Source organism: Chelonia mydas, chromosome 2, assembly GCF_015237465.2.
Source record: "Chelonia mydas isolate rCheMyd1 chromosome 2, rCheMyd1.pri.v2, whole genome shotgun sequence".
In the NCBI taxonomy this organism is placed as follows: Eukaryota; Metazoa; Chordata; order Testudines; family Cheloniidae; genus Chelonia; species Chelonia mydas.
The window spans coordinates 142,090,024-142,114,646 of NC_057850.1; the positions used below are offsets into that span (position 1 = coordinate 142,090,024).

General features: G+C 43.3%; 1 protein-coding gene across 8 annotated transcripts in view; it reads left to right on the top strand.

Moving 5' to 3' along the window:
- The window catches only part of NFX1 (nuclear transcription factor, X-box binding 1), a 220,057-nt gene that overhangs the window by 32,024 nt on the left and 163,410 nt on the right, over positions 1 to 24,623 (top strand). For all 8 annotated transcript variants that reach the window (XM_043540287.1, XM_043540286.1, XM_043540291.1 and 5 more), the window contains exons 4-5: positions 9,895 to 9,972; positions 10,920 to 11,025. In XM_043540287.1, coding sequence (XP_043396222.1) covers positions 9,895 to 9,972; positions 10,920 to 11,025 — 184 coding nt within the window. The remainder of the gene's footprint in view (positions 1 to 9,894; positions 9,973 to 10,919; positions 11,026 to 24,623) is intronic.

Consider the following 24,623-nt stretch of genomic DNA (forward strand, 5'->3'; position numbering starts at 1 on the left):
CACCCCTGCCACCCCAGTTGTCCCAAGCCCCCTGCATCGCCCAGCCCAGCCCATGGACCCCAACCACCCTGCATCCACAGAAATCTTTGGAGGGAAGAAATTAGACATGAGAATGCTTTCTTGAAGGGGAGAGGGGTTACGGGGTTGGGGGTGCAATCCACACCAGTGACCCTGTAACCTGGGGTGGCTCTCAATGCTTTGCGGCTGTATTTCCCAGCCTCGGATGCTCACAGCCAAACTGTCAGTACGCAGGTCACAGCCTAAGTGTCTGCGGGCTAGACAGCTCTGGTTTAGAAGCTCTGGCACCAGCAGCCTGCCAGCAGCACACCAAATATGCTCTCCCTGGTCTCCACCAGCCTTGGGTACTGCTTGCAGGGTGACCCCAACACACTCCCAATCATGAATTTTTCAAAAGCCATGTGCTCCGTAATGTCTAACTCTCTCCTGGACAGTTCAGAGAAATAATAGGGTTTGTTTGTTCCTCTAAAAGCACACAACCTGGCAGCTTTCCACATTCACTTTAATTTAAATACGGTATTGATGGTTCAGATTAAAAGTAAAACAAATTCTTTAACAAAAGAAGATAGGATTTTAAGTGAGTTCAAGTATAAGAGAAAGTTAGAAAGGGTAACAAGCAAATAAAAGCGAAAATACACACCTGAGTCTAAAACTTAATTTTAGCAGGGTTCAGGGTTTGTTCAAGATGGTTTCTCTCACCAATCATCATTCTTCCTAGCCATGACAGACTTTTTCTCAGTCAGAACTGTACTTAGTCGTTGGCTGCGTGTGGGTGTGTGCGTGTGTATTGTTTCTGTGTGCTGTCTCAACTCTGCTCAGATAGCTGACACAGCAGACCTTGATAAAATTGCCCAAAAGACCATAGACCTGTTTCAGTAGAGAAAGCACTTGGCCAGGTTTGTCCTAATGCCCTGGCTCAATGGTTACCAGTACACTAACATATGTATGCCCATTACAATGAGCTCAGCTCAGCAAACGGCAGAATTTTCCGTTCCCCCATCTTGGCTAGCCAAAGACACTCCCTCTGAAACCCCTCTTTATACACTGATACAAACAAGTTATGTATCATAGAATCATGGACAATTAAGGTTGGAAGAGACCTCAGGTCATCTAGTCCAACCCCCTGCTCAAAGCAGGACCAGCTCCAACTAAATCATCCCAGCCAAGGCTTTGTCAAGCCGGGCCTTAAAAACTTCTAAGGATGGAGATTCCACCACCTCCCAACGTAACCCATTCCAGTGCTTCACCATCCTCCTAGTGAAATAGTTTTTCCTAATATCTAACCTAGACCTCCTCCACTGCAACTTGAGACGGTTGCTCCTTGTTCTGTCATCTGCCACCACTGAGAACAGCCGAGCTCCATCCTCTTTGGAACCCCCCTTCAGGTAGTTGAAGGCTGCTATCAAATCCCCCCCGCCCCCTTCTCTTCTGCAGACTAAATAAGCCCAGTTCCCTCAGCCTCTCCTCACAACTCACGTGCCCCAGCCCCTTAATCATTTCTGTTGCCCTCTGTTGGAGTATCTCCAATTTGTCCACATCCTTTCTATAGTGGAGGGCCCAAAACTGGACGCAGTACTCCAGATGTGGCCGCACCAGTGTCGAATAGAGGGGAATAATCACTTCCCTCAATCTGCTGGCAAGGCTCCTACTAATGAAGCCCAATATACCATTTGTCATCTTGGCAGCAAGGGCACAATGTTGACTCATATCTAGCTTCTTGTCCACTGTAGTCCCCAGGTGCTTTCCTGCAGAACTGCCGCTTAGCCAGTTGGTCCCCAGCATGTAGCAGTACATGGGATTCTTCCGTCCTAAGTGCAGGACACTGCACTTGTCCTTGTTGAACCTCATCAGATTTCTTTTGGCCCAATCCTCCAATTTGTCTAGGTTACTCTGGACCCTGTCCCTACCCTCCAGCATAGCTACCTCTTCCCACAGCTTAGTATCATCCGGGAACTTGCTGAGGATGCAATCCATTCCATCATCCAGATGATACCGCTTGATACTGGCTGCCAACTAGACACTGAGCCGTTGATCACTACCCATTAAGCCCGACGATCTAACCAGCTTTGTATCCACTTTATAGTCCATTCATCCAATCCATACTACTTGCTGGGAAGAATACTGTGGGAGACCATATCAAAAGCTTTGCTGAAGTCAAGGTATATCATGTGCACTGTTTCCCCCATATCCACAGAGCCAGTTATCTCATCATAGAAGCAATCAGGTTGGTCAGGCATGACTTGCCCTTGGTGAATCCATGTTGACTGTTCCTGATCACCTTCCTCTCCTTCAGGTGCTCCAAAATGGATTCCTTGAGGATCTGCTCTATGATTTTTCCATGGACCGAGATGAGGCTGTCTGTAGTTCCCCGGATTCTCTCTCTTCCCTTTTTTTTAAAGATGGGCACTATATTTGCCTTTTTCCAATCGTCCGGGACCTCCCCCGATCACCACAACTTTTCAAAGATAACGGCCAATGGCTCTGCAATCACATCAGCCAATTCCATCACTGGGTTGCCTCTCCTTTTCACTAAGGCTCCCACACTTTCCCTGACCACCTTCTTGTTGCTAACATACTGTAGAAACCCTTTTGTTACTGTTCACATCCCTTGCTAGCTGCAACTCCAATTGTGCTTTGGCCTTCCTGATTACACCTCTGCATGCTCGAACAATATTTTTATACTCCTTCCTAGTCATCTGTCCCATTTCCCACTTCTTGTAAGGTTCCTTTTTGTGTTTAAGCTCACCGACGATTTCTCTCTTAAGCCAAGCTGGTGGTCTGCCATATTTGCTATACTTTCTGCATATTGGGATGATTTGTTCCTGCACCCTCAATAAGGCTTCTTTAAAATACAGCCAGCTCTTCTGGACTTCTATACCCCTCATATTAGCCTCCCAGTGGATCCTGCCCATCAATTCCCTGAGGGAGTCAGTCTGCTTTTCTGAAATCCAGGGTCCGTATTCTGCTGCTCTCCTTTCTTCCTTTTGTCAGGATCCTGAACTCGACCATGTCATGGTCACTACTGCCCAGGTTGCCGCCCACTTCTACTTGCCCTACACATTCTGCCCTGTTTGTGAGAAGCAGGTCAAGAGAAGCACGGCCTGTAACAAAGCGGCCTTTGCTGGGACACTACTGAGAGTATCAATTCAGGACAAATTGCTTAGAGCAGGGTAGTCACAGCCCAAAGCTGGGGGTCCTTCACGACTAAGGCACACGAAACTAGCCAAACAGAGAGGACTTCGGTTTTACCCGACTGGCTAACCAGAAGTCATACAAGCAATTCCCTCAGACACTCCAGTTTTCCAGTATCACCACCAGCGGCACTCATGGGCATGAATGGTTATGAAAACCAATACCCCAGTAAAAGAAAAAAGGTTCTCCCAATCCCAAAGGACCAAGCCCCAGACCCAGGTCAATATACCAGTCAGATCTCACCCACAAATCACGCTGTTGCCAATTCTTTAGAATCTAAAGGTTTATTCATAAAAAGAAAGAAATATAGATGAGAGTTAAAATTGGTTAAATGGAATCAAATATGTACAACAATTGCCAAGTTCTTAGTTCAGGCTTGTTTCAGGCTTGATGGGATTACTGCTGATTTAAGCCAATCAAGTCTCTCTCGAGTACAAACATCCCGGATTGGAGGGGTCGTTCAGTCCTTTGTTCAGAGCCTCAGTTTCAAGCACAGTTCCTCTAGAGGTCAGAAGCAGGATTGAAGACAAAATGGAGAGGTTTCCACAGCCTTTTATATCCCTGCCGTGTGGAAGGAAACCCCTTTGTTCTTACTATGGGAAATCACAGCAGCAAGATGGAGTTTGGAGTCACATGGGCAAGTCACGTATCCATGCATGACTCAGTTAGCAGGTGGCAGCCATTGCTCACATGCTACCTTGAACATCTCCAGGAAGGTTCTCAGATGTGGATTGGAGTCTCCCAAGGTCCACTGTCAATTAAGTGTTTCTTAATTGGGCACCTAATCTGAATAATTCTTTCTCAAGAAGCTGACCAAATGCTTCACTAATGCTACTTAGAATCAAACACATTGAGATACAAGTACATAGCCCATATTCATAACTTCACATACAGAAATGATACAGACAGCATAATCATAACCAGCAAATTACAACCTTTTCATAGACACCTTGCTTGGCCTCCTTTTTACAAGATTTGGCGCAATTATAGGATCTTGGTTGCAACAATGATTTATACGGTCACAGTTCATGTCAATAACATGTCACAGTCCCTAGTTGGTTCCTCCAGCACTTACACCAGGAAGTTGTCCCCCCATATTCTCCAAAAACTTCCTGGATTGTCTGTGCACTGCTGTATTGCTCTCCCAGCAGATATCAGGGTGATTGAAGTCCCCCATGAAAACCAGGGCCTTGGATCTGGAAACTTCTGTTAGTTGTCCAAAGAAAGCCTAGTCTACCTCATTCTCCTGGTCTGGTGGTCTATAGCAGATGCCCACCACGACATCTCCCTTATTGCTCTCACCTCTAAGATTAATCCAAAGACTGTCAACAGGCTTTTCTCCAGTTTCATACTGGAGCTCTGAGTAATCATACTGCTCTCTTACATACAGTGCAACTCGTCCACCTTTTCTCCCCCACCTGACCTTCCTGAACAGTTTATGCCCATCCGTGCCAGTGCTCCAGTCTGCCCATTTGACCTAGTTAGTTACTATCCTTTACCTTGTACATGTTGATTCGATTAGAACATCTCTATCCATCACACTGTTGTCGTGACCTTATCTTTAGGGAGGGGTCAGTGTGTTCCTGTTATCTTTGGGGAATGAGTTTGTACCACACCTGATATCGGGGTGTTCTGTTGCCACCCTTATGGACTGTGGTTGCGTGAGTGTCCTGTGCCTAGCACTTCTTAGGAATGTGTATGTGTTTGCAATATCAGCCCTGTTTTTGCCAAGTTCTCTGAACTTGCAAGCAGGCATGTTTTATAACAGGGCCTGACTTTTGATAACTTTGTTTCATATCAGCAGGGCCAAAATACTACTTTAATTCAGGCCTCATGTTTTGTGCTCTCTTTCTACGACAAGGACCTTCCCCAGAAGCACAAGGGTTGGCTTCCCTTGTTGTCTTGGGTGAAAGATCTTGGTCTAGGATTGTTTCTCATCTGTATTCAATTTCTAGATACTTCAAACCCCCCTTTAATTGAAGGACCCATTTTTTGCAGCTGTTCCTTTCTATCTAGTTATGGATGCAAAAAATGACTTCTCTCCTTGCTTGTCTTACTTGTCAGTATGATTTTGAACTGAATTGGGCCCACTATGGATGCCAGCCTACTCAAGGAGCAAGTTTGTTTTTGACCACCAAGAAGTTGCTGTGATCAGGTCCTGGCTCTTGCTACAAACATTGAGGCTGGATTCTGATGAAAACTCAAGACCAATACTGCTTTTATCAATCTGTGAGTGGCAAAGATGCAGTTTGGAAGGATGGTGTGCTACCGAAACTGGCCAAAGGGATCCCCTGTGTGCGGCTTCTCAGGCTGCAGAGTGCCATGCTTAGCAGCCGAAGGATGTGCATGTACTTCGGAAATCAAACCAGCAGGCCATGCACTTAGAATAATGGGCTACCACAAGGCTCTGTACTTGCTCCAACACTCTTCAATGAATACACCAGTGATATGCATGAAACGATAGCGCAGAAGTTTGAGTATGCTGATGACTTGCAACTCAGGCTCATAGATTTAAAGAACTTGAAGCGAACCTTACATCTGACCTTAAGATCATGGAGGAGTACTTCCAGAAGTGGCAACAGAGACCAAATCTGAGCCAATCAGTAGTCTCTACTTTCCACTTTGATAATAGAATTGCACAAAATGCTCTAACTGTGGAGTTGTGTGGCGAAACTGTGCGTTATGACCGAAAACTGACGTATCTTGGTGTCATCCTTGACTGTAGACTGACCTTTCATGATCACCTCAAGAAAGTAGCCTCTAACACGAAGACTTGCTTCAACATTATTCAGAAGTTAGTGAGAACAAGCTGTGGATCAACTGCCTCGGTGCTACAAACATCAGTCTTGGCCCTAATGTACTACTTGCAGAGTACTGTGCACCTGTGTAGACAAGAATCTGCCGAACCCAACTTGTGGCTGGGCAGCTGAATCAGAACATGCGAATCATCACGGGAACTTTTAAAATCAACGTCTCTACCACGGCTTTCTGTATTAGCTTGAGGTTCGACGTTTGCTATCTGCTGAGATATAGCCACAGGACAAGAACTTAAATGTGCCAAAGAGCACCCAGAACTTCCCATTCAGTAGGTTATGGATAACATATCCCAACAATGCCTGAAATTGCAAAATTTAATGACCACCTAATGTCTTTGGATCCGGCCAGGGAATGGCAAAGTTCTGGACCTCATCTACCTTCCAAACAAGCACATCGTTACTGACCCAACAAGCTGCCCTCTTGGTTTTTACCTGCCACGCAGACTTTGTGCCACATTGAGCTGCATCTTCCATGGTTTGTTCAGATGTAGTTAATTGATGCACAAGTGGAAAATTGGACTCCCCTTTGTGTGACTGAGGTGAGACCATCCAAACCATCGAACATCACACATCTTTAGTTTGCCAACCCCACTGTTCACATCCTTTTACAGCCCATTCACACTCACCCACAGGATTTCATCTAGCGCTGTTAAATTAGAAAAAGAGGGAAGGAAGGAAAAGGTTGGTCTTGCCATTTTCTGTTCCTCTGGAGGTGGCAACAGCTAGGGGTAATTTATTTATGTACATTCCAGGTGTAGTCAGTTTTGTGTCAGGTGTACCTGTGTGAAATGGTGAAGGCAGTAGTAGGCCCTGTTTGGTAAAGTTGTGTTGGTGATATGAGGACTTCTAGATAACTTTGAGTTGTGTGATGGAGTTGTGGTTAGATGTTTTGCACCTTCTGTGTGTGAGCAAAGGGAAGAGCTGCATGTGAGGCTTCAGGATCTACTGTGCATCAATGTATAGTTGTGTACATTATGTAATTAGCAGGGCACAGGTGTTTTAATAGAGTGCTTTCATACCCCAGCTTGCTACTGACAATTATCTATGCATTTATTATCTGCATATATTCCAGGTAAAGTGAGTGTGGTCGATGTCAGGTGTAGCTTGTTGGTAAATTGTCTAGTAAATTGCTTAACTACATTTTGGTTCCTTATGAAATATATTCAAGAAATGAAATAACCAGTGTTAGTCAGGTTTACTGCTATAAGCCAATAATGATATAATACAGGAAAAAGGTTCTGTTCAATACCAGATTCCAGGAAGGCGTCTTATGTAGTATTGATGCATTCATCTCATGCAGAAGGTGTATGTGACGGGACCTCTGAGTACAACCTGGAACTGTGGGACTGCTATGCACCCATAACTCTCCAGCCTGGGTTGTCTCTCACAATGCTTTGCTAGTGTCAAGCAGCAAACCCCTCTAGGTGCTGTTATTACCCAGCCACCACCATGCAGAGGCACACCCCGCTAAATTGCATGCATGTTCTCCAAGTCACTCATGAACTATGCACAGGGAAACATCAGGAAATCTCCCAAGCCACTAACCTTGCACCCAGGTGTGCTGGAACAATTTGTATAGTGGGGTTACTGAGATCCATTGAACCAAACTGTAAACCCTGTTTATGATGGAAACCACTTCAAGTCAGGGGATTCGGCCAGCACCCCTAATTCCAGCACCTATGCTTGCACTCCAGAAATATACCATCTTACACTGCTCAAGACCTTCTCTTTAACAGTGCAAACTCATTAGTTGGCCGCTTCATCAAAGGAAAGTGGATGTGCACTAGCCTTTGTAAACTGAGCAGATTCTCCAAGCACTTTAGACAAACTCACTGGTAAGGGTAAAACATTAAAATAAGTTTATTAACTACAAAAAGATAGATTTCAAGTGATTATAAGTGGTAGGCATAAAGGTTAGAGATGCTTACTTTTTCTTTTCTAAAGGTAACTATGCGTTCTAAATCCTAAATTTTTAAACTAAGCAAGAGTTGAATCAAATAGTTTTTCTCATCCCACTGAATGTAGCAGGTAGGTTATAGTTCTTAATGCACAGGCTGAATTTCCTTCTCAGTCTGGGACTAGCCTTCTCAGTTCAGTCTTTGTCTTCTCAGTGTTCTTGTTGTCTTCAGCGTTAGTGGAGAGAGGTGGTCTCATGATGCCGCTGTCCCTTATTTTATACTCTCACTTCATGTGTCTGGAAAAATACTGGCTCAGACATGTACTAATGGGCCTGCTGAGTCAGAGTTGAGCAATCCTCGTGTGCTGCTTTGCACAACTGAGTCATAGAGTTTAGGGTTATATGGGGAATATAAGAAAGGGCACAAGTATCCATATCCACTATTTCTAGGCAGATATATTCAAGAACCTTTTCAGGACTACAAAGTGTTGATAAAAGATTCCCCTTCTGTGAGGTTTCACTAAGTCAAGCATTTGGCTAGTTGCTGGCTAGAACAGCGCACAGCTTAATTCAAGGAATTTGCTGTGTGTCTTTCTGCCTTTCAGTGCTCATCTTTATCAAGCACTATAAAATGGATATGGTGTTTGTCCAATGTGGCATTTGGATGAAAGGTTTTGAAGTCTTTCTCTTGGTTTTCCTTCATTCACATCCTTCATGCTATCATGGAAGCACTCAGTCTCATTCAGGGACTGAATCCTTGGGATATTTTTTCTGCTCTGTGACTTACCTACAGTTGGGCCTTATGTTCTGTGATATTGCTTACCACTCAGGGTGTTGCCCATATCACAGTCACATGACACTCCAGTCATACACTAAGCTATTGGGGATGACTGAGTTCAGAAGACCATATTGCTGCTTGCTTACCCAGAAAAGCATCATTGCCCATGTATCTTTCTCAGACCAGCTGAATCTAGTTATGCTTTAGCTGCTTAAGAGCTCTTTACAATTCAGTGGTTTGTCTCTGTTTAGGTGTTTATAAAATGTTTCCAAGTAATCTGCTAACCTTTACTTCAATAAAGTGATGTGTTGAACTCCATTGCTAATTATAAAGTATTTTTTCACACCACATATCCATACCTGTGGCTCTTCTCTGAACCCTCTCCTGTTTTTCAGCGTCTTTTTTTTTTTCTTTTTTTTTTTTTTGAGGTGTGGACACCAGAACTGGATGCAGTTTTTCCCATAATGGTCTCACCAATACCACGTACTGGGATTACTACCTTCCTTATATACTATCCTATTTATACATCCAGTGATCATGTTAGCTCATTTTGACACATTGCTATGTCAGGAATTCGTGTTCAATTGATTATTTACTCTGACCTCAAGTCCTCCTCAGTACTGCTTTCCAGAATAAAGGCTGTCATCCTGTAAGCATGGCCTGTAATCTGTGTTCCTAAATGTGTGACTTTGTGTTTGATTGTATTTAAAATGTATTTTGATTGCATCCATCGTAATGGTGATCCAAATCACTTGGTAATATGCTGTCCCCATTGGTATTTACCAGTCCACCAATCTTTGTTTTATCTGCAAGCTTTACTGGCAATGAGTTTATATTTTCTTCCAAGTAATTGTTAAAAATAGAGTAACATTGGGCTGAGAACTAATCTCTGCGGGACCCCCGTAAGAACACTACCACTCATTGATGATCTGGAATTAGCAATTCTGTTTTGAGATCTATCCATTCATTTTTATTTTATTTAAAATGAGTGACTAATTTTTGTATAGCACTAACTTATTAAACAGAATGTGACACATTACAAAATCAGATTTCTATAATGTGGTATAGTATTACTTGAAATGGTGAAACTAGTAAAGTCTAAAAAAAAGTTTTCTGTCCTGTGCCACTATTCTAAATTATTTATCATCTGTCTTAAACATATTTTAAGTTCTTGTATATTAATTTCTTTACAGATGGCAATAGTGGCTGGAGATGTCCTGCTTGTCAAAATGCTTCAACACAAGTTCCTACTACTTACACCTGTTTTTGTGGTGAGTGTATTTCATATTTACAGTTGGTATTCTTTAATTGATAAGTTCTAATACTGTTGAAGAATCTTTCCTTACATCCCCAAAAGCTCTCTTTCATGGCTACTTTGTTAATGATATTGGAAGATAACTGCCAAATTTGTGTGATGTTTCATTACTATATAAAAATTACATATAACAAATATTTAGATAAATGTTAAAATAAAACCTTTATTAGGAATGTTGTGGAATCAGTATTGATATGAAGACATTTAGTAGGAAAAAATCTAGAAAACTGCTAGCATACATTGTTTCTAAGGTACAGGTAATTACATCTATTATAGGCCCTTCTCTACATATGTTCTATTGGTGCAACTTTTCTAATGTGTGAATTTAAACCAATATAGTTAAACCAATTCAGACTCCTGTTTGGACACTCTTATTTTGGCAAAAGAGTGGCTTTATTGGTTTAATTTAAATTGATTAGAAACGGGATTAAATTAAACTGAAATAAGTGTTCACATGGGGGCTTGCACTAGTTCTAATTATATCAGTTGAAGAAAAGATTTACGTTAAACAGGTGCAACTTTCCTGTGTAGATTCAGAGCCTAGATCTCTACTTTACCATATGTAGGCTGATGCACAAAACATTGCAGAATCATGAGATAAATGAATTATGAGATATCTAAAGGTATGCAGTTATGTTTGAGACTTACACTCAGTTTCCAAACTTCCGAGCAGCTTCAGTCAGCTTCCACTTCTTAAAATCAGCCTGTCTTGGAACAGTTGCCTTCTATATTCTAAAAAACGTGGAATATCACCTCACTAAAAGTGACACCTCAAAGTCCAAGATGGTCCCTCCCTCATCACTCTCAGTATGTTTACCTTATCTTGCCTTTAAGTTCATTATTATATTGAAGTATACAATGCTGTTTCTGCATCAGATTTTTTGTTTTTGTTTTGCTTTTTAGGTAAGGTAAACAACCCTGAATGGAATAGAAATGAAATTCCACACAGCTGTGGAGAGCTTTGTAGAAAAAGAAGACCAGGTCAGGACTGTCCACATTCTTGTAATATGTAAGTAAGAGTGTTTCAGAAGGTTTTGTAGTGATCTACAAGCATTTGTGAAATCTGTGGAAACAGATATTTGGATATTTGTCTTTTTCTTTCAATTTGTCGGTCACTTAATTCTTAAAACCCCTGTTTTGATGGCTGTTTAGTGAATGAACAAAAGATTTGTATGAAATTGATTATTATGGAATGTGGTTTTCTTTACCAGTATGAAAAAGTTTCAGCTACTATTTGTTAGACATTTTTCATGTTCCTTTAGGAAAGTGTAAAAATTTAAACTTTTTCAATGTCTCTAATTCTGAGCATAAAATATATTACATTTTATACATCACCGGATTGAGTATATTTTTCAGTAGAAGCGTGGAAGTTAGTATAGTGGCGCTTGTTGTTCCTCTTCACTCTGTTTTATAGAGAGGGGAAATAATAAATGAATTTTCAGTTCTGATCTCGTTGTAAAAGAAATAAAATTATAGTGTAACCAGATATAACAAATGATAGAAATTTTTAGAAATATTAATCTTTGTTTAAAGGCTTGTGCTTATGGCTGAAAATTTTGGATTTTAAGAGTAACAGCCCATCTTTCATAGAACTGATATGTTTTTTGTATTGGGAATGAAAAATAAAATCAAATTTTTTAGGATTGGTTAGTTTTTGGGCCAGTCTGCTGAAATAGTATCTTTAACATTAAGTATTGCCACCAAGATCAAAGATTGTGCACCCTGTTTTATTAAAGAAAAACAACTTAAAAATGTTGACCACTGTGTGCCCCTTTACTGTTGTAAAGATAAACTTAGTAGGTAAATCTGTAATTTCCCCACTTTCTAAAACTGCTTTGAAAAAGGCATTTCTAGCTTCATAATACAATGATCATTAGTAGCTGCAGGTTTGTTTCCCCTTAAAAAGTGAGGAAAGATGGTCAGTGGGTCAGGTGCTGGACTGGACATCAAGAGACCTAGGTTCTAGTCTCACCTTGTCCACTGACTTGCTGTGTGGCTTCTCGAACAGAAGTTACGGGCTTCATGCAGAATTTACTGGGTGGCGTTCTATGGCCTATGTTGTTCAGAGGTCAAAAAACGAGATCATAATGCTTCGTTCTGGCTTTAAAATGTATGAAACGATCTATGCAAGTTAGTGTGCTATAGAGCTATTGTCAAGTTGAATCTTTTTTTATATTGACTGACTTTAAAATGTTCTCCCAGAAAAACCTTTAAACAGTATTTCCTGAAACTTCTTTTTTTAAAAGGTAGGGATATTTAAAAGGGTCATTTGGGCAAGCCCAGAATGCCTGATGCTTTTTAGCTTTGCTGCTGCTGTTACTAGTAGATCTGCTCTGGCTGAGCCCAAGGAAAGGCATGCACCATCATCAAAACAGTCATGTTGACTGTACATTTAGCAGCACCTTGTGAATAAATAAATACACTGATTAAATAAATTTTTCTTTAGTCTGTCCCAGTTGTGGTAATCTTAAGGGTTACTTATAACAATAGTGAGTGCAAAACATCAGATGGAAATGTGATTTTCCAAATGCATGATATCCCTTTAAGTGACCTTGCAAGTAAAACTAAAATAAATCTCCAATAATATCAAGAACTAAAAATATATTAAATATTTCTGTTCTATATAACATTATGGTATTCATATTTTGCTTGTATTTATTTGAGAACACATGGCTAAAACTCCTCCCCACACGCCAATATCCTTATATGTCAATACAGATGTAATATGAGATCTTCTCAGAAGATGGAAAGGAAACCAGTTAAAAGCATTGTGGTATTTCTGTGTAATGGGAACTGATCCAGCTTGAACACATTAGTTTCAAGAACTTTCAGAGGAACACATAATGGGGAAGAAGAGAATAAAAGCAAATGTGTACCCAGTGTTGCCTCAAATATTTAAAACGTGTTAGTGGTCTAATATTGTTTGTAAATTTCTGGGGCAAGGATTTTTCTTTCTACGTGTTTGTGTGGTATCTGGCACGGTGGATCCCAAATCCTTATTTGGGCATTTGAAGTAGAAGTAATACATAATAATGAAAACAAGGAAAATTAATATACGATTATATAGAAATGCAAACTAAGTAGCTTTGTTTAGGTTTTCATTATTAAATCAAATATCTTCCTCACCTTTTTAACAGTGTATACCTAGTCTTGTACAAATTCATACCTTTGTAAGACCAGAAGGGGACCATTATGATCACCTAGCCTGACTTCCTGCATAGTACAGGTCATATGAATTCTGGGTGGAATTCTGCATCAAGCTCATATCTTATAGAGCATGTTTTTTTGGAAAGCTGGTCTTAATTCAAAGATTTCAAGTGATGGAGAATCCACCAAATCGCTGGGTAAATTGTTCCAATAGAAAATTATCCTCATTGTTAAAATGTTGTACGTTGTTCCTAACTTCAAATTAGATTAATTCTGCTTCCACTAATCAGCACTTATTATGTCTTTGTCTGCTGTATTAAAGAGCCCTGTACATCCTTATGGAGGTACTTACGACACATGATCAAGTAATCTTTTAACCTTGTATTTGGTAAACTAAATAGATACAGTGAAAGACTTAAAAAGCTCTAAGGCAGGATTTGCAGACCTCAGATCATTCTTGTAGTTCTCTTCAGAACCCTTTCCAAATTTTCAACGTTTATGTCCTGTGGACACCAGGACTGGACATACCATTCCAGGAACGGTCTCACCACAGTTGTGTGTACAGAGGTAGTATGATAGAATCATAGAATCTCAGGGTTGGAAGGGACCTCAGGAGGTCATCTAGTCCACCCCCCGGCTCAAAGCAGGACCAATCCGCAACTAAATCATCCTAGCCATGGCTTTGTCAAGCCTGACCATAAAAATATCTAAGAAGGAGATTCCACCACCTCCCTGGGTAACGCATTCCAGTGTTTCATCACCCTCCTAGTGAAAAAGTTTTTCCTAATATCCAACCTAAACCTCCCCACTGCAACTTGAGACCATTACTCCTTGGTCTGTCATCAGCTACCACTGAGAACAGTCTAGTTCCATCCTCTTTGGAACCCCCTTTCAGGTAGTTGAAAGCAGCTATCAAATCGCCCCTCATTTTTCTTTTCCGCAGAATAAACAATCCGAGTTCCCTCAGCCTCTCCTCATAAGTCATGTGTTCGAGTCCCCTAATCATTTTTGTTGCCCTCCGCAACAGAGAGGATGGTTCTAGACTATTCTCAGTGGTAGAAGAGGACAGGACAAGGGGTAATGGTCTCAAGTTGCAGTGGGGGAGGTTCAGGTTGGATATTAGGAAAAACTTTTTCACTAGGAGGGTGGTGAAACACTGGAATGCGTTACCTAGGGAGGTGGTAGAATCTTCTTCCTTAGAAGTTTTTAAGGTCAGGCTTGACAAAGCCCTGGCTGGGATGATTTGATTGGCGATTGGTCCTGCTTTGAGCAGGGGGTTGGACTAGATGACCTCCTGAGGTCCCTTCCAACCCTGGTATTCTATGATTCTGTGATTCCCTGAGGGAGTCAAAGTCTGCTTTTCTGAAGTCCAGGGTCCGTATTCTGCTGCTCTCCTTTCTTCCATGTGTCAGAATCCTGAACTCGACTATCTCATGGTCACTGCCTCCCAGGTTCCCATCCACTTTAGCTTCCCCTACTTATTCTTCCCGGTTTGTGAGCAGCAGGTTGGTTCCTCCAGCACTTGGTTCCTTCTGCCCCTAGTTGGTTCCTCCAGCACTTGCACCAGGAAATTGTCCCCTACACTTTCGAAAAACTTCCTGGATTGTCTGTGCATCGCTGTATTGCTCTCCGAGCAGATATCAGGGTGATTGAAGTCTCCCATGAGAACCAGGGCCTGCGATCTAGTAACTTCTGGGAGTTGCTGTAAGAAAGCCTCGTCCACCTCATCCCCCTGGTCCGGTGGTCTATAGCAGACTCCCACCACGACATCACCCTTGTTGCTCACACTTCTCAACTTAATCCAGAGAGTCTCAGGTTTTTCTGCAGTTTCATACTTGAGCTCTGAGCAGTCATACTGCTCCCTTTCATACAGTGCAACTCCCTCACCTTTTCTGCCCTTCCTGTCCTTCCTGAACAGTTTATATCCATCCATGACAGTATTCCAGTCATGTGAGTTATCCCACCAAGTCTCTGTTATTTCAATCACATCATAATTCCTTGACTGTACCAGGACTTCCAGTTCTCCTTGCTTGTTTTCCAGGCTTCTTGCATTTATGTATAGGCACTTGAGATAAGTCGCTGATCGTCCCTCTTTCTCAGTATGAGGCAGGAGCCCTGCCCTCTCATGCGCTCCTGCTCGTGCTTCCTCCCGGTATCCCACTTCCCCACTTACCTCAGGGCTTTGGTCTCCTTCCCCCGGTGAACCTAGTTTAAAGCCCTCCTCACTAGGTTAGCCAGCCTGCTTGCGAAGATGCTCCTCCCTCTCTTCGTTAGGTGGAGCCCATCTCTGCCTGGCACTCCTCCTTCTTGGAACACCATCCCATGGACAAAGAATCTAAAGCCTTCTCTCCAACACCACCTGCGTAGCCATTCGTTGACTTCTACGATTCGACGGTCTCTACCCAGGCCTTTTCCTTCCACGGGGAGGATGGATGAGAAGACCACTTGCGCCTCAAACTCCTTTATCCTTCTTCCCAGAGCCACGTAGTCCGCAGTGATCCGTTCAAAGTCATTCTTGGCAGTATCATTGGTGCCCACGTGGAGAAGCAGGAAGGGGTAGCGATCCGAGGGCTTGATGAGTCTCGGCGGTCTCTCCGTCACATCGTGAGTCCTAGCTCCTGGCAAGCAGCAGACTTGTGACCTCTGTGTGTGTGTGTGTGAGTGTGTGTGTGTGACACACACACTACCCCTCCCAGCACTTTGGAAAGTGGAAGGAGTGGTGCGCTCCAGTGGGATAGCATGGGTTCATCATCACATTCAGTTTCCGCAGGGAATGTTTGCAGCCGCTGCCATGCATCTGTTGTGTCTCCTCCCTCCATTCATGCTTCCTTGTCGAGTGTGAGGCTACATTAACAACATGTTAACCCTTGAGGGCTCAGCAGAGTGCTAGTTCATCATTTAGGAGCAAGACATTGCCTGGGAAGTATCCCACTGTCTTTCACAATGTCTTTTGTCTGGTAAAAAAAAAAAAAAAAAAATGTCCCTGGAACCTAAACCCCCGCCGCCGCGCCCCCCCCCCCCCCCCCTTTACATTAATTCTTATGTGGAAATTGGATTCACTTAACATCATTTCACTTAAAGTAGCATTTTTCAGGGACATAACTACAACGGTAAGCAAGGAGTTACTGTATAATTATCCTTATCTCTATTGACAACAGATGTTTCTTATCAGTTGCTTAGATTTCTTAACTGCTGATTTATATCCGTTGTCATCCACATCCAGTCTTTTCCCATTTGTTTCATAATTTCTTAAGTTGTGAATGTTTAAATGTTTAAAGCTGTCGTCTACATGCACAACATTAGAATGAAAATTTTTTTTTTTTACTCTGAGGAAGCTAAGGCTTTTCTTAGGTCGTTTTTGAATACTGTGAATGAAATACAGTGAGGGTTTGGATGGTTTACAGAACAGTATTCCCACAGATTTTATCTTAGACTTTTAGTAAAATGTTCTATGTTATGGTAACATTTCGCTGTATATTAACATGACTACATCTTATAGCCTCCATTTGCTATCATGTATTTCTTGTTGATTTTTACTGTTTTTAGAAATGCTTGATAGCTCTTTTTTTTTTTTAACATAGACTACCAGGTGATTTGAGAGATTTTACATATCTCTGGTGAAGGACCTTGTTAAAGCTTTATGTAATTTTTAATAAATGGTGTCAACCAGTTCTTTTTTTATCCATTATTTTACTGACATGTTTGAAAATTAGAGATTAGTGAAATACTAGTTCCTTTTGCAAAAGCTGGTTAGACCATATTATAATGTGATTTTTCCAGATGTTTTGTTCTATTTTTAATGATCATTTCAACCATTCTGCGAGGTATTAAATGTAAGGCTTACCGGTGTCCAGTTCCCCAGATCACCTCTAGAATTTTTTAAAATACAGATACATTTGCTACACTCCGGTCCTCTGAAACTGTTTTCAGAGACTATCTAGTTTTGTTAGCAGCTAAGCCACTTCACATTGAGGCATTTTCAGAACTCTTGGGTGTACACCAGCTGGCCTGGTGACTTATTGCTTTTTAAATTATCAGTTGTTCCAGCACTTTTTCTTCTAACGTAGTCTCTGATATCACCTCTTCTTTATTACCAGAAAAGAGCGTGTCTGAGATAGGTATCTGCCCAACCTCCTCTCCAGAGAAGAATGGTGCAAAAAAATCATTTAGCTTCTCAGCAATAACCTTCTCTTTACCTGAGAATCTCAGCTTTCATTTTAAAAGTAAATTTCTAACCTTCATGGTTGTAGAGAGGAGCATGAGAATAACTAGAATGATTCGGGACATGGAAAAACTCTCATACGAAGAGAGTGAAAGGATTTGGGATTGTTTACCTTAGAAAGGAGACTAATAAGAGAGGACAAATGATAATATGTATAAAATAAATGATACAGAGAAGGTAGATCAGGATCTTCTGTTCTGTCCCTTTAAGAATAAGGGGACCTTCAATTAAATTAAAAGGTGGCAACTTCAAAACTGATTGAAGAAATACTTTTTTATGGAGTACATAATTAGACTGGAACTTATTGCCATATGAAATTGTGGAGGCCAAGAAATTAACCATATAGATGTCCAATCTCATTTTGAATCTTGATAATCTCTAATACCCCTTTCTCTAATACCCCTTTCTCTAATACCCCTTCAAAAATGTCACCTTTCATTGCAAACTAGATACCATTAGCTTGAATTTGAACATGGTTTTACAAAAGGTAAATCATGTCAAACCAACCTCATCTCCTTCTTTGAGAAGGTAACAGATTTTTTTTAGACAAAGGAAACGCAGTGGGTCTAATTTACCTTGATTTCAGTAAGGCATTTGATATGGTTCCACATGGGGAATTATTAGCTAAATTGGAAAAGATGGGGATCAATATGAAAATTGAAAGGTGGATAAGGAACTGGTTAAAGGGGAGTTACAATGGGTCACACTGAAAGGTGAACTGTCAGGCTGGAAGGGGGTTACTAGTGGAGTTCCTCAGGGATCGGTTTTGGGACCAATCTTATTTAATCTTTTTATTACTGACCTTGGCACAAAAAGTGGGAATGTGCTAATAAAGTTTGCGAATGGTACAAAGCTGGGAGATATTGCCAATACACAGAAGGACCGGGATAGCATACAGGAAGATCTGGATGACCTTGTAAACTAGAGTAATAGTAATAGGATGGGTTTCAGAGTAGCAGCCGTGTTACTCTGTATCCGCAAAAAGAACAGGAGTACTTGTGGCACCTTAGAGACTAACAAATTTGAGCATAAGCTTTCATGGGCTACAGCCCACTTCATCAGATGAATAGAATGGAACATACAGTAAGAAGACACATACACACACACCCACCCACCCCCGAAAAGGTGGAAGTTGCCATACCAACTGTAAGAGGCTAATTAATTAAGATGAGCTATTATCAGCAGGAGAAAAAACAAAAACACTTTTGTAGTGATAATCAAGATGGCCCATTTCAGACAGTTGACTGAAGGTGTGAGGATACTTAACATGGGGAAATAGATTCAATTTGTGTAATGACCCAGCCGCTCCCAGTCTCTACATTTACTATGTTCCACAGATTATCTTTCTTCCAGGCCCAAGTGTTAGGATCTCTGGAGTACATTACTGAGTTATCATTAATCCAGGGGTGGGCAAATGTTTTGGCCCAAGGGCCACATCTGGGAATAGAAATTGTATGGCGGGCCATGAATGCTCACAAAATTGGGGTTGGGGGTGCGGGCTCAGGGGTGGGGCCAGAAATGAGGAGTTCACGGTGTGGGAGGGAGCTCCAGGTTGGGGCAGGGGAGTGGGGTGTGAGGTGAGGGGTGAGGGCTCGGGCTGGGGGTGAGGGCTCTGGGGTGGGGCTGAGGATGAGGAGTTTGGGGTGTAGGAAGGTGCTGTGGACTGGGACTGAGGTGTTTGGAGGGCAGGACGGGGATCGGGGCTGGAGCAGGGGTTTGGGATGTGGGAAGGGGTGCAGGCTTCAGCTGGGGGTGTGGGCTGTGGGGTGGGGCTGGGGATGAGGGGTGCAGGAGCATGCTCTGAGCTGGGATCAAGAAGTGCGGAGGGTAGGAGGGGATCAGGGCTGGGGCAGGGGGTTTAGGCATGGGGAGAGGCTCAAGGGTGCAGGATCTGGGTGGCACTTACCTCAAGCGGCTCCCGTAAGCAGTGGTATGTCCCTTCTCCGGCTCCTATGCAGAGGCATGACCAGGCAGCTTGGCACGCTGCCCCAGCCGCAGGCACTGCCCCTGCAGCTCCCATTGGAGTGCTGGAGGGGGCCTTTGGAGTGGAGCCATTGGAGCACATAGGAGCCAGAGGGAGGACATGCGGCTGCTTCCAGGAGCCTTGTGGAGCAGCCCCCGACCCTGTGCCCTGGCCAGAGTGCCAGAGCAGGACCATGTGGCTGCTTCCAGGAGCCGCGTGGAACGACCCCCCAACCCTGCTCCCTGGTTGGAGCACCAGAGTGGGACAAGCTCCAGACCCTGCCCCCCAGCAGGAGCTCAAGGGCCGGCTTAAAATGGCTGGCAGGCTGGATCCGGCCCACGGGCCTTAGTTTGCCTAACCCTGATTAATCTGTAATCCCAGTGGGACTACTGGGTGGATTACTCTAATTTCCTTGTACCTGCCACGGTTATCAAGAATAACTGAAAGCTTTGCTGGTGGTAATTGTACAAAGCATTAACTAGTCTCCACCAGGGCCAGAGGACTAATTCTTCCTCCGTTACATGGGGCCGAATCAAGTTGATTGCCTCTATGGAAATTTGTCCTGCTCTGGCTTGCCAAATCATTCCCATGATTATATTCTGGGTAAGAGCCTGAACTTGCTCACACGCTGAGGTCAATGTGACATTATTCTGGAGGGACTGTACACCAGACATCATTAACTCTTCATCTTTTTCTATGAGTCTTTCCCACCCAGGAAATACCTCACTTCTTAATTGCTGTTCCTCACTGAATTGTTTCAAAGATGCTATTAATGGGGTTCCCATCTTTCCTACATTTTCAGTGGCATCAGATATTTTATTAGCCAGAACGTCTATGTTTGCGGCGTCAACTAAAGAGATTCCTGTTCCTACAGGTGCAATCCAATCACTTAAATCCCTTTTTACTCTATTTACATGGTCAGCCCCATGCCATATTTTTACCTATTCATCCCAACCCTTATGGCTAGTTCCAATCAAGGGAGTGCATACAGGTGCTATGTGAGAGAGATTCATGCCTTTTAAGTGGATTTGAACCTCCTTCAGAGAAGTCTGAGGTTGAAGAACCAAATGGTCTTGTTGATCCAGTTTTAACACAGGGGTCCTGAAATTGGGGCTCTTAAACGTCAGAGGGGAGTGAGGTTTGTGATCAGAGGGTCAAAATTTAAAATGTTTTTTTGTTGTTGGCCCAATTCCATTCTGTACAATCCAGGCTCATGGAATCCCTCCGAAATGGCAGTGTGCCCATAGAATTTAAACCAAATTGTTGGCATGAGCTTGTCACAACGTGTGCCCTTTAATGGAACTACCCAGTCTGGGGGACGTGGCTGAATCAAGTCATGTCCAGCTAAAGTCCAGTTCAGCGGTTCCCAGTTTATGAGGAACTATGTGATAATGTTCTTGCTTGCTGGCAAGATCAGAGACCGCTGCAGTTCATCTCTGGGTAACGGAGGTGTCTGGGTTCTGATGACAACGATGACACATAGGGGCGTGGTTGCTCCCCAAACAGCGGAGGAGACCAGGACTATCCTGCCACTTGGGAAGCTGTTACTGGTTGCGTTTGATGATGTATGTCCCTTTCGAGACCACAATGGCTTACAGAAGAATGGGACGGAGTCTGGTGTGGTCTTAGTTTCATAACAAAACTTGAGTGACTCCCTGGTGGCACTCTGCGTACAATTGGCAACACTTTTCCAGGGGCAACTCGAGGAGCTGCTAATAGCGTAGGGGGTTGCTTCCATTCCTATAGAATCCATGCATGTGGCACAGCAATTTTACTTCCTGGGCTCCAGCTGGCAAGCACCTCCAGAGTTCAGAGGGATCACAGGTTCAGCATAAAGCCTGGACAGCATCGGACTCCAGACACTTATGAACAGCAGAGTTCTGGTGCAAAGGTGGGATGTCATGGCTCGTGTTCGGGACCTGTGAAGGGGAAGAGAAGAGAGAACAAACTCCCACGCTCCCCTGGTATATACTGGGAGAGTCTGGGACCAATATTACAGGGTGAATATGAAGCAGTGACCTACGTGAGGGTGGCCATAATAAGTCGAGGACTTCTCTGGCCTTTTCCTGCCTCAACATTGGGGTAGGCACTGACAAGCCCATCCGACGCGTATTTTCCAACAGCCCCAAGACATTCCTTCTTGCTAACCAAGAAGGGTGGCTAACAAGATGGAGAAGACAGTTATAATAATCCTTGAGGGTCAAGTGGTTTACCCTTCTGCTCTTTGAGCTGTGGAATGAAACCATTTCTGCCATGGTTTCCCGTTTTTTCCATTCAGGATTTCTACCTGATAAACCCTGGGGCTGGCCCGATTCACAATAAGGCAGGGGCCATCCCAGGTGTGTGTCAGAGTGCTCCTTTGCTGAAAACTTCCTGTACATTACTGGTTAGCCTAATTCCCATATTAACGGAGGTTTTCCCCAGCCTAATTTTTGTCCATATTTTGCTGTATTATGTCTAGCTGTGCTGCCACTCACTTGTGTAATGCAGCTCTCACTTCTACTAAGGTTTCATAGAATCATAGAATATCAGGGTTGGAAGGGACCTCAGGAGGTCATCTAGTCCAACCCCCTGCTCAAAGCAGAACCAATCCCCAATCAAATCATCCCAGCCAGGGCTTTGTCAAGCCTGACCTTCAAAACTTCCAAGGAAGGAGATTCTACCACCTCCCTAGGTAACGCATTCCAGTGTTTCACCATCCTCCTAGTGAAAAAGTTTTTCCTAATATCCAACCTAAACCTCCCCCACTGCAACTTGAGACCATTACTCCTTGTCCTGTCCTCTTCTACCACTGAGAATAGTCTAGAACCATCCTCTCTGGAACCACCTCTCAGGTAGTTGAAAGAAGCTATCAAATCCCCCCTCATTCTTCTCTTCCGTAGACTAAACAGTCCCAGGTCCCTCAGCCTCTCCTCATAAGTCATGTGTTCCAGACCCCTAATCATTTTTGTTGCCCTTCGCTGGACTCTCTCCAATTTATCCACATCCTTCTTATAGTGTGGGGCCCAAAACTGGACACAGTACTCCAGATGAGGCCTCACCAATGTCGAATAGAGGGGAACGATCACGTCCCTCGATCTGCTCGCTATGCCCCTACTTATACATCCCAAAATGCCATTGGCCTTCTTGGCAACAAGGGCACACTGCTGACTCATATCCAGCTTCTCGTCCACTGTAACCTCTAGGTCCTTTTCCGCAGAACTGCTGCCTAGCCATTCGGTCCCTAGTCTGTAGCGGTGCATTGGGTTCTTCCGTCCCAAGTGCAGGACCCTGCACTTATCCTTATTGAACCTCATCAGGTTTCTTTTAGCCCAATCCTCTAATTTGTCTAGGTCCCTCTGTATCCTATCCCTGCCCTCCAGCGTATCTACCACTCCTCCCAGTTTAGTATCATCCGCAAATTTGCTGAGAGTGCAATCCACACCATCCTCCAGATCGTTTATGAAGATATTGAACAAAACCGGCCCCAGGACCGACCCCTGGGGCACTCCACTTGACACCGGCTGCCAACTAGACATGGAGCCATTGATCACTACCCGTTGAGCCCGACAATCTAGCCAACTTTCTCCCCACCTTATAGTGCATTCATCCAGCCCATACTTCTTTAACTTGCTGACAAGAATACTGTGGGAGACCGTGTCAAAAGCTTTGCTAAAGTCAAGAAACAATACATCCACTGCTTTCCCTTCATCCACAGAATCAGTAATCTCATCATAGAAGGCGATTAGATTAGTCAGGCATGACCTACCCTTGGTGAATCCATGCTGACTGTTCCTGATCACTTTCCTCTCGTGTAAGTGCTTCAGGATTGATTCCTTGAGGACCTGCTCCATGATTTTTCCAGGGACTGAGGTGAGGCTGACTGGCCTGTAGTTCCCAGGATTCTCCTTCTTCCCTTTTTTAAAGATTGGCACTACATTAGCCTTTTTCCAGTCATCTGGGACTTCCCCTATTCGCCACGAGTTTTCAAAGGTAATGGCTAATGGCTCTGCAATCACATCCGCCAATTCCTTTAGCACTCTCGGATGCAACTCGTCCGGCCCCATGGACTTGTGCACGTCCAGCTTTTCTAAATAGTCCCTAACCATGGGTTTGTACCCATTCATCTGTTGCCACTCCCAATCCACCAACTTTCAGGCATGCGCATTTGCCTTCCAGTCACAACTTCAAAGGGAGTGTACCCATGTATCGCCTTAGAGCCTCTTAACCATTAAGATGATTGGTAGTTTTTCATCCCAGTCCCCCCCTGAGCTCTTTATTTGGGGTTTTGTTTTTTTTAAGCTTCCCTTAGTGGGTGATTGGTTTGTTCAACTTGTCCAGAGGACTCAGGGTGTCCAGCTATGTGGAAATGTTGCTTACTGCCTAAACCCTTACATAGCTCTTACATAACATCTCCCACAAATTGAAATCCCAAATCTGAATCAATTACTCTGGGAATTCCTATTCTTGAGAAAACTGTGTTAAAGAGCTGCTTAGCAGTGACTGAGGCAATGTTGGTTTTAGTAGAGATGGCTTCCACCCATTTAGAGAAGGAATCTACTATTACCAGGCAGTATTTATTCCCTCTACTGGTGGTGGGTAAAGGGCCTATGTAATCTGTCTGAATCTGGGACCAGGGACTCTCTATTCTTTGCTTCTCCAATGCATTTTTTCAAACCTGGCGATTAGCATTAACCATGACGCACTGCAGACAATTATCACACCACTGATTTATATTGGCTTTCATGCCTGGCTCCCACCCTGTATCTTTAACCTTATTTAAAGCATCCTGTTTTCCTTTATGCCCTTGCTCTTGCACAAACAGAATCAAGTCCCCCGGTACCTGGCTGGGGACTATCCAGTGCCTTTGACCACCTGCATCCACTGCCCACCGGACATCTCCAACCTGCTCAATCCTGTATTTTCCTGTGGGATCTTTAACTGTCTTGGCTAAGGACAGGATTTCTGTATCACCATCTTGAAGGGTACTTAAGTCCAAGGTATCTATTCCTTTGCCTAATTTTTTTCCCCAGGTAGTTACTGCCTCTATTTGTTCTACCTGGTCTGTGTCTCTAGTGTGGTTACGAGTAGCAGCAGCTTTGGCTAAGGCATCAGCTCTATTGGTCCAGTGTGCTTCTTCTGAGTGATTTTTCTGATGTCCCTTTGTGTGCGTCAGCAAGGTGTCCCCAGTTCTTTCCTTGATCAAATTTGCTATGTCTCCATTTGTCTGAATGAGAAATGGAGCGCCCATCTCTGGCTATCATTTCTCTATTCAATCAAAGGGGAAACCACGCAG